Raw genomic sequence first — 16841 nt, 5'->3', positions numbered from 1 at the left:
AGAGGGAGAGAACAAAAAGAGAGAACAAAGAGAGAGAGAAAGAGTTTTGAAGACGAAATAAAGTGGCATCTGGAAAGAAAGAGATAAAGTGACAATTCAGTTATTACAAGTGGGAAATGTTTCACTTTTAGGATTAAATGACCTCCTAAGCACGGTTGTCAAATTTTTTAGGTTAACAAGGAATATATGGTTACAGGAGCAAATTGGTAAGAAAATAACGTGTCACTAATGAGTGACGGGAAAACAAAAATAGTTATCAAATTAGAAGTTTGTTATATTTAGGGAACCATTTTAGTGAGTTGAACATCTATGAGGTGCCAAAATAAAATAATCTCTAATGAGGTTGGGATGTATCCATCTGACCACCACAAAAGATGTAAGTGAAGTCCTTGGAGCTTTGGATAATATAATTTTGGTGAGGAGACTAGAAGAATTTGGGTGGAAGAAAAGAATACAATGATTTCTTTTAAATTCAAAAGTTACAAGACTTACTTTTAACCCATCTTCTTCACTTCTCGGCCATCGCGCTGGTTAAAAACTTAACTGTCAATGGTCAATCCTCTCTATCTCCTCATCCCCCCTACCCGCATCTCTCTCTCTCTTACACGGTTAAGCTGAAGGAGGAGGTTTCTTTCCGCGGAACTCCTTCATTTGAGACGAAGATTTATTTGTCAATCTTTTTAGGACTACTGGTGAAAGTTCTTATAGCTAAAACAGGATAAAAAGAAAGGGAGATGCTACAATGACTTAGAGAGTGACTTAGAGGATGACATAATGACGTAAAATACACTAAAAAACATTAAAAGACAAAGTTTTTTCAAAGTTTGACTACCGTGAGGACCGCTTTTGTTTCTAAATGAGGAAACATGTCATCCTCTGATGGGTCATGAAAATGTCCCATCTAAGTCGTTTAATTTAGCCAAGTTAGTCGGTTTCGGGTCTTTATTATAATAAAATGGTTGATTTTCTTGATTAGGTGTCTTTTGGAGAGTTAGGTGTGAAAAACGGTTAAAAACGAGGAAAAGATGCATGAAGGGTATTTTGGTCATTTGGAGGCAAGGACAATCAGGTAATTTGGCCAAGGTCAGTGCGTGGTTGAAAAGTAGAGGTCGAGACGAGTCCGTAGGAGAAAACGGAAGTCAAATCGGAGTTCGGACGAGTGAAATATGCAAAGTCAAAGTCAGTCAACAATTGGTGCACATTTGGTCAACACTCGGGACATCTTCGGGCATGCTTCTGGCGCGCGGTATACGGGAAAACACGTGGCGCGTTTTGGAGTCGGGTGTATCTAATTCCCGTGTTAGCGCTCAGCATCGAAGTGGCCTTAATAAGATTGATCCGGTGGAGCGCGTTGCAAGTTAGTACGGTAGTCCCACTTCAATGTTTTAATCTTGACCGGTCTTCTCCGCGTGTCCCAGATCGACGGTTGATGCTTCTGTGTAGCCCGTTGCAACTTAACTCCGTGCACCCCGATCTCACGTTTTAATCCTAGCCGCTCCCTTCCGCGTCCTTCAGATCTAACGGCTACTGAGCGTCACCCCTTTGCATCTAATCCTGTGTTACCCGTAGCAGCTTAGCTGCCGTGCTCCCAGCCACGCGTCGCTTCCCGAACCACCAAGATCCGCGCATCCTTTCATCCGACGGCTACCGAACCAAGCGCATGTTCTTAAGTTGCTTCCGGCCACACCTTAGCATCCGGATTTCGCCCAATTAACCTAGCCACCTGGTTTTGTCCTTTTAACCCATTAAATCCCAAAAATAACCCTTCCTTTTAATTCTTTTTACCATTTAACCCAACCAAAACCAAAACCCACCTATAAATAAGTCCCTTTCTCCTCCATTAAACCCTAGACTTCAATAACCCTCTCAAAAGGCTTCCTTATCTAATTTCTAAGCCATTTCTTTTCCCCTCTTAGCCTCATTTTCTCTCTACCTCTTCTCAACTAAAAACCCTAGCCACCATTCTTTTCTCTACAACCTTCATCTTTTCTCTAGATCTACTTTCTCCTTCTAATTTCTTCTTCTAACCTTCTAATTTCTCCATACCTTCTTCTCTAAAATCTCTTCTTCTTCTATCTCTCTTCTAAATTTCTCTTCTTTTATCTTCTAATAAGCTATTATTTGGAGTTTTGAGCAATATTCTTGAGATACTTGGAGCTTAAATTTGACATCAAAATGGAGATACATGGGGATATGGATTGGGAACATTCTTGGTGATTTCTTTCCATTAATCTTTTGTAATTCCATTTATTTTATGAATTCAATGAATATTATTTTAGATTCCATGAGTAGCTAAATTTTGTATCTAGGGTGTAGAGGAAACCCATATTTGGGTTTATTTTGAGATATGTTATAAATCAATGAATCCTTATTTTGAGCTTCAATGCCTATTGATTGTCATTTCATGTTGATTCTATAACCTTATTACCATTCATGTATTATAATTAGATATTTCATGCTTTTATTGATTTATTAGATGAGATATGCCTTTTAGATCTTGAATGATAGTGTCGGAAATTAGTTTTATATGGTAGTCAATCATACATTCTTCATTTTGAATTGTGCTATTAAAGAATATTATCCGAAACCTAATTAGTTCATTTTGAATTGTGTGTGTTAGTCTAAGCCACTTCTTTTTCTATCTTCTAACCCTAATCCTCCATTCTTTTCTTCTACTTCTTCTCACCTATTTCTTTCTCTTTCTTCTCACTCAATCCCTCTTCTATTAAATCCATCTTTTTTTATCTTCTTCTCTACCACTATTCTTTCTACCATTAATAGTCATCTCCTTCTTTCTTCCATATTCTTCCACCATTTCTAACCCTCTTCATCTCTTCTTTCCAACTTCTTTCTAGATCTAATTTCTTCGTTCTCCTTCTTTTTCTTATTTGGGTGGCAATAAAATAGCTATTACTTGGATTTCTTGGAGTAACATTCATGAGCATAAATGGAGCAAATCTTGGACAAATTGGAGATACATGGGGATATGGAATTTGAGCATTCTTGGTGATTTCTTTCCATTAATTTCTTAGTATTTTCATTTATTTTACAATGTCAATGAATGTTATTCTAGATTCCATGTATAGTTAATTTAGCAATCTAGGGTGTAGAGGAAACCCATATTTGGGCTTATTTTGAGATATGTTATAAATCAATGAATCCTTATTTTGAGCTTCAATGCCTATTGATTGTCATTTCATGTTGATTCTATAACCTTATTATCATTCATGTATTATAATTAGATATTTCATGCTTTTATTGATTTATTAGATGAGATATGCCTTTTAGATCTTGAATGATAGTATAGGAAATTAGTTTTATATGGTATTCAATCATACATTCTTGATTTTGAATTGTGTTATTAAAGAATATATTCCGAAATCTAAATAGTTTATTATGTTAGATTTTGAGTTATACATGAGAAAAGGGATTTGTTAATTAATGCATGTTTTAAGTAGTCCATTTATGTGGTGAAATCGAAAACCCTAGATATCTTCTCCCCTCTCTTAGATAGTTTTATTTGTTTCTTTATTTTACAAATCAATCATCAATTCTATGAAGTGGTGTGTGTGTGTTAGTTTAAGTTAGCTATTAACATCTTGATTATTGGGTTAAACCCGCATTCATTATCCGAAGTTACCTACTTATCCCATGGGACGATACTCGATCTTATTTTCAATACTATAACTTGACCCCGTATACTTGCGGGAATAGACCTATTTTTAGGCCCATCATCCTCTAAGTACCAAAAGGTAAATAAAACCGAAAAGGTAAATAAATACGGTGGTAGTGGCCGGAAACTTGGAGTGGTGGGTGGTTGGTCAGTTGGTGAAGGTTAGGGGTGGGAATCGGGCGGGTATGGGCGCCCACGGGTAAAAATACTTCGGGCTCGGGCGGGTCGGGTAGATCTTCTCTTTGGCTATTAGGGTAATCGGGTAGATCGGGCGGATAATTTTTTATTTTTCTCTGCCCAAAGCCCGCCCACACCCTCTAAAGGAGTCGGGTTGTCGGGCAACGGACGGCTCGGGTATCGGGCATAGTTCTTTATCCAAGTCTAAATCATTTTTTTATTTGTTTGTTTAGGGAATCAATTCATTTCTTCTTTCATATTTCAGTAGATTGTTAATGTTATATATATATATGCTTGTATTTGGTATTAGTAATAGATCTTGTTTACAGTTTTGTATTCGTCTTAGTTATAGATCTTTTATAGATAATCAGAAACTCGTAGAGGAATGAGATAGAGAGAGAATGATTAACCAGAGAGAAAGAAATGGAAGAAACAGAAACACTAGCAAAGTACCAGAACGATAGAAAGAGAAGTAGAAAAGGCAGAAGTTTAGGGGGAACGTGGTGGAGTTATTAACCCTAGATCCAACGGATGAGCGATATCTTAGAGATCCCTCATCTAAAGACATACGTTCTCTCTGCCTTATTGAATATTAGAAGTAGATTTCTTCTTTTAGACTTCCTAATGGACCACAAATGGGCGGGTATATATAGGCACCAATCGGGCTTGCCCTATCGGATTCGGGTGTGGGCGGGAGGTCGGGCAAGGGGTTTTACCCGCGCCCGCCCACCAAATTTCATCGGGTCGGGCGCGATCTACCCGCAACGGGTAGCGGGTGCCCGTGGTCAGTCATGGGCTAGAGTACCCATGGGCGGTTTCGGGTTCGCGGGCAACATTCCCACCCCTAGTGAAGGTAGAGGAGAGGGACTAAAAAAAAATGTTTAAAATTTTGAAACTTGAAAACAAATAATATCTCCCCACATTTTCTTTCCACCCAAATCCTTACATTTCCCGCAATTACTCGGAGCGGCGGCCCGTAATTAACCTAGAAATGAAATTCCGGGTCAACAGTTGGTAGCCCAAGTGGTTCCAAGGTGTTGACATAAACTCCAGAAATCCCTGGAGGTCCCAGGTTCGAATCCCAGAGAAGGTGGAATCTTTGGTTATTTGAATTGGGATTATTAGGGTATAAATAAGGTAGTGTAGTTGGGCTTTAGGCCATTTATCTAGTTGGGCTATAGGTCAGGTTATGTTTGAGTGGGCTATAGGCCAGGTCATGTTAGAGTTTGAGTGGGCGGGTAGCAAGCTTATCACATCTTTGATGTATTCATTGCGAATTGTACGACAATGTAATTGGTTTCCAAAAAAAAAAAAAAAATGAAAATTCCGGGACGAACAACACTTTTGTAAGAGAGAGAAATGAACGCTGATTTTTAGAGAGAGAGAGAGATTTGGTTGTCGGATTGAAGGAGAAAGAGGAGTCTGTCTCTGCTGATCAAGTTGAGGTGCAAAACCAGGTTATTTTTCATTCATTCCTCATCAACCTCCATTGTCAGTGCTTTCATGGTGATTAGGTTTATACCTTCATTCCACCATTCATACTACTTAATTAGCAAAACCTGATTATGGGTCGTCCTTAATTTGGAGGGATTTTCTGTTAAAAGAAAAATCAGGATTCAAACATTGATTGATCAACAGGGTTTGGAAATTTTAGTAACACAAATCAATACTTATGGTCTTTGTTGATTTAGTTTCAAGTCAAGTTTGCTTGAAACCCAATTTTAACATAGTTTAATATTGTCCATCATGAGAGATAATATTAGATTTGTTCTATTAGAAAAAAAAATATTCATTGTTATGAACTTTGATTAATTAATAGATGATATCATGTGATTGATTGACAAAGTGAGCCCTTTTAAAAATATTCTGTGAAAAATCAAATTTCAATGGCGTACCTAATACTTATGGATTTTCTTTGTTGTCCTATATGAACATTAACAGTATATGATTGTGATGCATGAGGATTTGGTTTTTATATCGTGTACGTTTAATGCTTGAGATACTCGTTTATATTGGCTTTGTGGTTTTAGGCGAGCTTCTGAAGGAACGAATGATGCTAGAATATGTATATACAATACCACACGTTATCTATATCGACATAGGCATGGAAACTCGATGATGTGGTGAGAACTATCCACAGGAATGGGCCGATTTTAGAACACATTTTTCAATATATATTTGCTAGCGGACCATAGAATTTCAAATATATTAGAGTGGGAACAATCTGAAAACTTAATTATATGTTAGACGTCTTTTGTGTATGAGTACATTATGATGTTGTGCTTGTCTACTGAGACATTTGGTATGTGGGGTTCTATTAATTTTGGGTTATAATCCAACTATTTTTTAATCCAGGACTAGGAGAAGGTGAACAAGGAAAAGCAACCTGCCTAATTTATAGATTTTATACTTGTGGTAAGCGATGATGTTGTTTCCAGTCCGGAGGTTCTTAATCTTGAGGTTGGGCTTCGATTAATTATTGATTATATGATGAGAAGTGTTGGAAAAGATCTAAGATTTTTGGTTTGCTGAAATCGAAGTTAAAAGATAGAAAAAGGATGGAAGAAGGAGATGACAGAGAGATTATTGAAGAGAATGTTAGGTTAGTTCAACCAGAGTCAAGATGGGTAGATGGAAGTGAAGCAGATTCAGAGACTCCCCCTTGGTCAAATCTGGGAGATGACAAACAGAGTGGAGGACATGGTTCATTCAGAAGGCGGCTTGTGAAGAAACCCAAGAGAGCTGATTCTTTTGATGTTGAAGCCATGGGTAGCTACGATGCTCATAGTAACCACTCAAAGGTAGCATTAAAATGTTTATTTGTTGAGTCAAGCCTTTAAGAAGACATAAGCATGTTTATTTGTCCGGTTACCTCTCCTATCCGTGGTCACAAACAGATAACATCTGTTTTCCACTTCTTAATGGAAACCAACCTTAAGGACTCATACACATAGTCCCTTACAATGTAGAGGAACTTTTAGACCCTCTCTGTTACATTTTGAAAGATTTTAGTAAGAAGGGAAGATCCGTTACTACTTAATCAATCCTAACCTTTCTATAACTCAGGATCTCTCCACTTGGAGCACTCTGGCAATGGCATTTCAAACACTTGGTGTGGTTTACGGGGACATGGGTACTAGTCCATTATATGTATTTAGTGATGTTTTCAGCAAGGTGGAGATCAAATCGGATGTTGATGTATTGGGAGCTCTATCACTAGTTATGTACACAATTGCCCTTCTTCCATTTGCGAAATACATATTTATAGTGCTAAAAGCAAATGACAATGGTGAAGGTGAGGCTTTTCTATTTCGAACAGTTTCCCCCAAACTTTATATAGTGGTAACTGGTAACCAATTAAATATTGCAATTGCAGGAGGCACGTTTGCTTTATATTCATTGATTTGCAGGTATGCAAAGGTTAATCTATTACCTAATCAACAGCCAGCCGATGAACACATCTCGAGTTTTAAGCTCAAGCTACCTAGTCCAGAGTTAGAGAGGGCACTATGCATAAAAGATAACTTGGAAAAGAAACAGTCCTTGAAAACTCTTTTACTGCTGTTGGTGCTGTTGGGAACTTCTCTGATTATAGGGGATGGTATTCTAACGCCAGCAATGTCAGGTGTGTTTACGATAAACTTAAGACATCACATATATTAGTATCAAATGTGGAACCATGACACAGTTAGAGGTAACCCCAGAAGAGAGTTCATGGCCCACCTTTAGGCAGTTAATTTAGGTACATGATTTCCCATATCTAATGTTTCTATTAGCTTGATGGGGTCTGGAGGATCATAATCGAGAAAAAGAGAAAAAAAGATAGAAGTCACGTAGCAAGTGAAATGGTCATAATTCCATTCATTCGGCTGCTCAATGCTCCTAATACACTAAACTTTTGTTGTATTTTTTGGCAATCAGTGATGTAATAAACAACTAAAATATTTGTTCGGAGGAGACTCGTGTCTGAACTATTTCAGCTATTTTCTTGTAAAATAAGTACTCGGAGTAGATATAAATGCATCTCTCTCTCTCTCTCTCTCTCTCTCACTTATGTTCTGACTTGTTATTTTCTTTAATTTACCTCTTGTGATTTTGAAACATCGTACTCTTTTTATGTATTCTGTAACCAATCTCATTGGTGAATATTATACAATCTTTTGTTGCAGTTATGTCCGCTGTGAGTGGATTGCAAGGCCAAATCAAGGGATTTGATACAAGTGGGTAAACCTATTCATTTTCTTGCGAACTCGTAGTTGTGGATGGAAATAAAATGGAGTAACATGCAGCTTGTTTCTTGTTTGTCCATTATCGACCCAAAGAAGAGTTGTCACCTGTAACACAAAAGTTCAAGTCAAAAAACCACTCTGTACACCAGATTTCTTATAGATAATCTCTAAAATACTCCTAAAAATGTGCAGAAATGTTTTATAGCAATTTTTGTGCTTCTGGGTCACTCTATCAATTGGATTAACCCAAACTCTGTCAATTGGATCAACACAAAAATGTTTCGTGATGGTTCACAAAGTTAACTGATCGAAATTAAACTTGATGCAGATGCTTTGGTAAGTCTCTCGATTGCGATCCTCATCGGATTATTTAGCATACAAAGGTTTGGGACTGGCAAAGTAGGGTTTTCCTTTGCTCCAGCATTGGCTCTGTGGTTCTTCTGTTTGGGGTCTATTGGCATATACAACATACTTGAGTATGACGTCAGAGTACTGAAGGCATTCAATCCAGCCTATATCTATTATTTTTTCCAAAGGAATGGTCGAAAGGCTTGGTCAGCTCTTGGTGGTTGTGTATTGTGCATTACAGGTTAATCTTACTTCTCAGACTCCTAAAGCATGCTAGTTTCTTATTATATTTGTTTCCTTATGAGAATGGTTTTCCATACTTTCTTATTACTTGTTTACTCCTCAGGTGCTGAAGCAATGTTTGCTGATTTAGGTCATTTCTCTGTAAGGTCAATTCAGGTATTCCTTCCGCTTTGTCTTTCTTTCATTGTTTTGAGTTATTTGATTATCTTCTTCTCTGAGACCACACACATCAATAAATTTGTCATTTTCCTATGTAAGATAGAAACCGGTATGGTATTGTCGTATTGATATCCGATTCCGATACGTGGAGTAGAGAAAGATCAAAACAAAGTTATACACCATATATATATATACATACCCACAACTTTTTTAATAGATATTTCTTTCTTTTGGGGTATCCTTTGTTATATCTTGCCAAAAAGACTTCAACATGGTTCTACCACACTCATGTGCAAGTACACAGAAACCATACAGGCAAACATTCACCAATGAAGTGACCGAGCATCCACCAAAAGTATTTGACACTATGATCCCATGTACACCGGCCTAGTACCCCACACGTCAAAAAGATAGTAAAAAAGGGTATCCGGATTACATACCCTTTTCTAATCACTCCTTGGCATTTTCAGATTGCCTTCACATGTGTGGTGTTGCCGTGCCTTATCCTGGCTTACATGGGTCAAGCTGCATTTTTGCTCACGCACCCGTCTTCGGCAGGAAGAATATTTTACGATTCTGTTCCAGGTTAACTTTCTCCCTTACGACAGTTTAGATATAGCTTGTCAAAAAATGTAAGTTGTATGTGTTAATCGTATTTAACATTTAAATACTTACAACAGATGGTTTATTCTGGCCGGTCCTTGTTATAGCCACACTTGCGGCAATGATTGCCAGTCAAGCCATGATATCTGCAACATTTTCGTGCGTGAAACAATCCATGGCTCTTGGGTGTTTCCCGAGGCTAAAGATAGTTCATACCTCAAGGAAGTTCATGGGTCAAATCTATATCCCTGTCATAAATTGGTTTTTGATGGTCATGTGCATCATTGTCGTCGCCTCATTCAGGAACACCACAGACATAGCCAATGCTTATGGTAATCTATCATTCTTTTACTGACAAAGTTTTATCCTAAGTTAACCAAATACAAGTTTGAAAAACTGTTTATTGTATAGAAGTAAGATCAGTGTTTATTCGTTATGTAATGGTATATTATATATCACATTTTCTGACATTATGTAGAAGCTGATATGTACATCAGTTAATGTGGCTGTTGTTGCTCCACAGATTCCTAACCCAAAAAAAAAGCACGTGGTCAGGCGGACAAGATCCACTCATTAGGCGCGTCTGACCACGGTAACTGGCTTATGGCATGTGCACTTCAGCTGCCACATCAGATACCCGATGACGGTTCATATTAATATGACACTAGCTGACATGGCATGTCCATGTCAGTTTCCATGACATGTGGTAAAAATGATTACATAGCTCGGACTATAGGGAAAAAATTGGCTACCCAACTAAGCTCGTCTTTTTCGTGCAGGAATTGCGGAAGTTGGTGTCATGATGGTAAGCACCATCTTGGTAACACTTGTAATGCTTCTAATTTGGGAAACCAACTTGTTTTTGGCTCTGTGTTTTCCGCTTATATTTGGGTCCATAGAATTCATTTACTTATCAGCAGTGGTGACGAAAATCAAGGAGGGGGGTTGGCTCCCACTCGCTCTGGCGTCTTGTTTCCTCTGCGTGATGTATATTTGGAACTACGGAAGTGTTTTGAAGTACCGTAGTGAGGTGAGAGAAAAGATTTCGATGGATCTCTTGCTCGAACTCGGGTCGACTCTTGGAACTGTCAGAGTACCCGGGATTGGACTACTATATAATGAACTTGTCCAAGGCACTCCCTCAATTTTCGGGCAGTTCTTACTAAGTCTTCCTGCAATCCACTCCGTAATCATATTTGTGTGCATAAAATACGTTCCGGTTCCTGTTGTTCCTCAGGAGGAACGGTTTCTCTTCAGAAGGGTTTGCCCAAAGGACTACCATATGTTCCGATGCATTGCTCGTTATGGGTACAAAGACGTTCGAAAAGAAAATCACCATGCCTTTGAACAACTTTTAGTTGAGAGCCTCGAGAAGTTCTTGAGAAGAGAAGCTCAAGATCTGGCACTAGAGAAAAGTATAGCAGAGCCAGAACTCTATAGAGCCATTAGGTCAAGGGACAATCCGATCTCCATTACTGGAGTTCCCGAGCTCCATATTCCATTGATGCATGATCAAAAAACAGAAGAAGAAGAAAGTCTTATCTCCGAAGAAACTATTACATCGTTATTACCATCTAGTATTATGTCGTCAGATGAAGATCCGACTCTGGAATATGAACTTGCAGCCATTCGAGAAGCCATGGATTCAGGATTCACATATCTTCTCGCTCACGGAGACGTAAGAGCAAGGAAGGAGTCTTGGTTCCTTAAGAAGCTAGTTATAAATTATTTTTACGCGTTCTTGCGGAAAAACTGCAGAGTTGGAGCGGCAAATTATAACGTACCTCATATGAATATCATGCAGGTAGGAATGACTTATATGGTTTAAACACAACATGAAATCGTGATCACCAATTCTTCGAAGCTTCTTCATCCATTTGTTTAGATAACAGGACCTATTAACATTATATTTTGTACTATTTCACAATGAATTCTAGTATCCGAAAATTATCAACTAAATATTGCATGCATTCTCAATTAATTATGAATTACTTGTCCTCCTTTCAATTGTTCACACTATTGTTTAAAGATCAAAACTAAAACATGTATAAAGATATATATATATAGAGAGAGAGAGAGAGAGAGAGAGAGAGAGAGAGAGAGAGAGAGAGATTGGTGATGGAGGATGAAGGTAGAAATGCTCCTACTGCTTCTGTAAAGGTAAAAGACTTTCCACAAAACTTGTCACCCAAAAGGGTTGTTGGGTATTTGTAGAAATTTTATTGGATGTCTTATTTTCTAGGTCATAAACATAACAAACACCTTCACATTTATGTGTCGTTTGATTTAATTCACTGTAATTGATGATGATTTGGTTAGTACCTGTAATGGCTTGCAACCTCATGTTAATCAGTATTTGTTCTGTCCAATCATAACAAATAGTCTCTTCAATCCAACGGTTGTTGTTTTCTCCATTGTCATCAGGATTTTCGTGTAGTTTCCATATCTTGAAAGTATTATTTTTACTTGGAAAAGCCATCAACATTTTTTGTGAAAGAGATATACATCCATCTATCTCGAACAAATAATATCCATGCTCGACAAAATTAGGAACTGAGATTGTTCTGAACTTTTCGCTTCTAACATCAAAAGCAACAATCAAATTATAATTTATGGAATCTTTGTGGGAATGGGCGGCGAACCAAAATATGGAACCATTCGCGTGAACACCAGTTCCACATATCTTAGATGGTGGTATATCACCAATCCTTCTCCAAGAGTCGTCTTTGCCTATTGTAAATACCTCACAGAACCTTCTCTCGCGACGACTAGGACGTTTGGGTTTTACCTTCCATATGCGAATGACTTTATGTAGCTTAGTGGTAGGATCAAATCCGAGTCCGTGACTTGTAACACTAGGGTGCCCGAACTCCGAAAGACGACGTTTTTGTTATACTCTCACCTTCTATTGTGCTCAAATTTCTTTTTTCTCGAGTACTAAGATTGTAAACAAAAAGGAGGTTGGGTTTGGAGGAGTCACTATAACATATCAAACCGTTTAAGGGTTTCACGAGAAAATAGCAGAATGGAACTTGTACCTTATGAGCTTGACTCTTTGCTACACATTCATCATGTAAACCCATTGGAGATAAAGATATACATTGTTCATTCAAACGAACATAACAAATGAGCATTGGTTTATCTTTCGATCTAGTAAGATGTAGATCACAAAAGTCGTGGTCATGTCGAATTAAATAGTACCAATATTTACATACAGATTTAAACCGCATCAGTATTTTGACGGGAAGTCTGCTTAATATATTGGACAGCATATCATAACAAAGAACCAAACGAGTAGGGTTTCGAATATGATCAAAACAATCATCTATAGTCTTTCTCTTTCATGTTTTTGTTTTCTTGTTCTCTTCCTCGTTTTCCTTGTCCCTAGCTAGGGTTTGGAATTAAAACAAACCCTATATGATATAGTAATGTGTCTTAATTTATTCTATTTTAAAGGATCAAACTTGCTAAACAAGTAATCCCAAATCTAAACAAACCCTTTATAGTACTATAAATCTTGTGTGCCCATAGCATTTTCTCATCCAGACTGAAGCCCATTGTATTCCACGCTGAAGAGAAGTTGTATGGCGCCCTAATTGGACGCAGGGTTTCTTGAGAGAGAGGCGAAACTCACCGCTGTTTGTATGAACTTTAATGGGCAATTTGTTATAACTATGTCTATGTCGACATTTGCAAGTTCAGCCTTAGAAGCAAAGATGAAGGCGGCTGGATTGGCTCTACACATAGCGAAGAACCTCAATTAATACAAGTGTACCATTGAAGGAGATGCTCTGAATGTCATTAAAGCATGTTCAGGACCGGAAGAAGATACCTTGAAAGATTCTTATTTGGGAAACAACCCTAACGGATATAAAAGAAGTGTTATGTACAATATCAAATTGTTGTTTTTCTTATTGGTCATGAAAAATTTGGGAACAACTATGGTACTTGGAGACAGATAAGCCTGTTCTTTGATTAATTATGATCATTTGAGCTAGGTTAACAGTTGCGTGACCGAGATTTTCGGGGCCCGGTGCGACAATTTTTCGGGGCCCTTCTTATGATGCGAGAACTAAAAAAAATACACGTGATATAATAGATAAATAATGGGTTATTTCCCTAATGGCCCCCAACTTTGTGACCAGCTTCCCGCCTGGTCCCCTACTTTACGAGAAATACCTATATGGCCCCCGTCCGTTATAACACCGTTACTTCTCTCTTCCATTTCTTTTCTCTCTCCTCCAACATGTTTTCTCTCTCTGCCACCTCGTTAAAACCAGCCACATCATCGTCTTCATCGGCAGGGTCGTCGGTCGACGACCTTCAAACTTTTTTTTTCTCTCTCTTCTCTCTCTCTCTCTAAAAAAAAAAAATTGAAATTCTCTCTCCTCTCTCTCTCTCTGATGGAGACCATCAAGATGGGCCTCACGGCCGAACTAGTTAGAGGGCCTCATGGGCAAGGCCATTAGGGTTAGAGTTTAGGAATTTCCATGTTTTAGTATTTCCTACTAAGTCTAGGTTTAGAAGTTTCTATGTTTGAGTATCTTTGATATTTAGGAATCCTAATTTGAGTCTATCTAAAAGTTTCTAAGTTCCTATAAAAGGAAGTCAGGTTTGTCCTTGTTATTCAGATCAGAGAATATTATCAACCAAGTTTATTATTAATCAAGTTTATTGTTTATCGTTATTTTATCAGTTTTATTTCGTTAGTTTAGTTTATTAACAATGGTGGATTCCATTACTTTTACGCTTCCGCAACAATCTACATCACTCTTTCTAAACTCCGGCGAAGGGAAACCTTCGCTGGAGCTAGGTCTGTTCATTTGTTTTAATTCCATTTGTTTTTCCCTCTTTTATTTCCATTTGTTTTTCTCTTCAAACCTATTTAATGGTAATGCATTTGGCTTGTTCTACTGGAATGCATGTACCAATCCAAACATGTTATATGGAAATAAAACGAAAAATAGCGATTTATTCTTTGTTTTTATGAAGTTGTGTGACAAATTTTGTCATGATGAAAGATCCATAAACGTTTTCGATTAGTGCACAACAGGCCCTATCTTTTTACTCGCTTTAGGCCTCATAAACACTTATGCCGGCCCTGAGTGTAGATCATGGAAAAATTGACCTATAATGAGTATACTTGGAAGCTTCTTTTCCCATTTGTTTAGATAACAGGACCACTTAACATTATATTTTGTACTATTTTCACAATGAATTCTATTATCTGCAAATTATCAAATAAAAATTGCAAGCATTCTCAATTAATTATGAATTACATGTCCTTTCAGTTGTTCACACACTATTGTATTGAAAATCAAAACTACAGCATCTAGGAATGATATTGAGTTTGCTGATGGAGGATGAAGATAGTAATGCTCCTATACCTACAAAAGCTGCTTCTGCAAAGGAAAAATACTTTCCACAAAACTTGTCATCGAAAATCCTAGATCAGGAGTTGTACAAATTTTCTTGGATGTCTTATTTTCTCGGTCATAAAGATAACAAACACGTTTATTTGTTTCTGTGCATGTGATGATGATTGTGTTCGTACCCGTAAAGGCTTCAAACTCTGGGTCAGTATATTGTAGTTCTTGAGAATCAAAATAAATTGTCTCTTCAATCCAATGGTTGCTCCTTTTTTCCTTCTCATGGGGGGGATTTTCATCTTGTAGTATCCACAAAATATTTTTACTTGTACTACCCATAATAGTTGCTTTTGAAATAGATATACATCCATCTATCTCCAACAAATTACATCTTTGGTTGACAAAATTAGGGACTGAGATTCTTCTGAATTTTTCGCTTCTGACATCAAAACCAACAATAAAATTACTATAGTTTTTGAAACCATTATAGTCGGAGCAGGTCATCCAATATATGGAACCATTTGCATGAACACCATGTCCACAAATCTTAGATGGTGGAGGTATATCAGTAATCCTTCTCCAAGAGTCGTCTTTGCCTATTGTAAATACTTGGCAAAACCTTCTCTTAGGACTAGTAGAATCTTTGGGTTTTACATACCATATGCGAATGACTTTATGTAGCTTAGTGGTAGGATCAAATCCCATTCCATATGTCAATGACTTTACGTACCCCAACCCCGATAGACGACGTTTTGTTTTGTACTCATCTTCTATTGTGCCCAAACGCCTTTTTTCTCTAGTGCTAAGATTGTAAACAAAAAAGGCGCTGTCTTCAAAGTAGTCAATAAAACATATCAAACCCTTTACCGGTTTCATGATGCCGACCAAGTTGTTGAATTTACCATGTATATTATTAGTAGGAGCTTGAGTTGTTGCTACAAATTCATGCACACCAATTGGACACAAAGATATACATTCTTCACCGAAACGAATAGAGGAAAGTAGCAATGGTTTATTTTTGGATCGAGTAAGATGTAAATCACAAAAGTGTTGATCATGTCGAATTAAGTGGTACCAATCTTTACATACAGATTTATACTGCATCAGTGATTTTACCGGGAGTCTGCTTAATATATTCGACAACACATCATCACCAAGAAATAAAGAAGTAGGGTTTCGAATATCGTCACCAGCATCTCTATTGCTGATAGTCTTGCTCTTCTTCATGATTTTTGTTTCTTCTTCTCTTCTCCGTTTTCCTTCCATCTACTTGTCCATTAGTTCTTGGAATCAGTGATGAGCCCAATAATACGGTAATGGGTCTTTATATATAGTACTATTTTTGAGGATTAGAAATTACTAATTCTAGTCAAACTCCCTAATCTATAGCAAGTAAGTAAACCAAAATCTAAACAAATTGAACAACTTGTTTTGGGTCTACAAAATTGGGGGTCCTTTAAACTTTCCCAACAAAATATTTCTTCACATTATATGGTAAACTTTTAAAATACTACACTGTGGGATATGTTATATACACTTATTGTTTTTACGAAATTACACTCGCGGTTATTCACACTCACATTTAAATCTATTTTTACTCTAATACACTCGTTTTTCTTATACACACACATGCTGGTCGAATGTCTTGACCAGTTTTTTCGGTAAGATGAAACCGATTGTATGCTTAAAATATCGAAAAGATGAAACCGATGTATAACACAAGGCATCTGTACAGTCCTACCAACAGATGACAGAGATAAACATTTGGCTGAAGGAATTACTTGTCCTACCAACAAATAACAGATAACTAATTGAGATTAATATTGCATTCTCAATTAGTTATGAATTACTTGTCCTTTCAATTGTTCCAGACAAAGAAGAAGTGGGTACAACTTTGGCTGAAGGAAGAAGCAGTTACCGGTGGAAATCGCCGGGTAGGAAAGATCTATAAATAAACTTCGACATAGGGTTATTAGAGGGACATGTTTGTAGAAACTTTAAAAGGGAGCTTTTTATAGCTTTGGTGCAATCGGCATTTAC

General features: G+C 37.4%; 2 protein-coding genes across 6 annotated transcripts; one reads left to right on the top strand and one right to left on the bottom strand.

The window, feature by feature from the left end:
- The first annotated feature begins 5181 nt into the window (after positions 1-5181).
- Positions 5182-11413, top strand: LOC147553252 (putative potassium transporter 12). 5 transcript variants are annotated; one of them, XM_086672363.1, is made up of 10 exons: positions 5182-5307; positions 6206-6651; positions 6917-7145; positions 7227-7475; positions 8020-8070; positions 8408-8668; positions 8774-8826; positions 9300-9414; positions 9510-9764; positions 10212-11413. In XM_086672363.1, exons 2-10 carry the CDS (start codon positions 6409-6411, stop codon positions 11258-11260), a joined length of 2505 nt encoding a protein of 834 aa, XP_086528489.1. In that variant the 5' UTR covers positions 5182-5307; positions 6206-6408; the 3' UTR covers positions 11261-11413. The 5 variants fall into 5 exon arrangements, with proteins under 5 accessions (XP_086528489.1, XP_086528491.1, XP_086528492.1 ...); XM_086672365.1 differs by having other exon boundaries at positions 5182-5364; XM_086672366.1 differs by having other exon boundaries at positions 5184-5356.
- Positions 11414-14669: 3256 nt separating this feature from the next.
- Positions 14670-16090, bottom strand: LOC147553251 (putative F-box protein At1g32420). The gene has a single exon (XM_086672221.1). The coding sequence runs from the start codon at positions 16065-16067 to the stop codon at positions 14820-14822; it is 1248 nt and encodes a 415-aa protein (XP_086528347.1). The 5' UTR covers positions 16068-16090; the 3' UTR covers positions 14670-14819.
- Between the last annotated feature and the right edge of the window lie 751 nt (positions 16091-16841).

Source organism: Eschscholzia californica, unplaced genomic scaffold (genome assembly GCF_041429995.1).
Source record: "Eschscholzia californica isolate CP2 unplaced genomic scaffold, dmEscCali1.0.p SCAF_3, whole genome shotgun sequence".
Taxonomy (NCBI): domain Eukaryota; kingdom Viridiplantae; phylum Streptophyta; class Magnoliopsida; order Ranunculales; family Papaveraceae; genus Eschscholzia; species Eschscholzia californica.
This window is presented reverse-complemented; position numbering and strand designations above follow the sequence as displayed.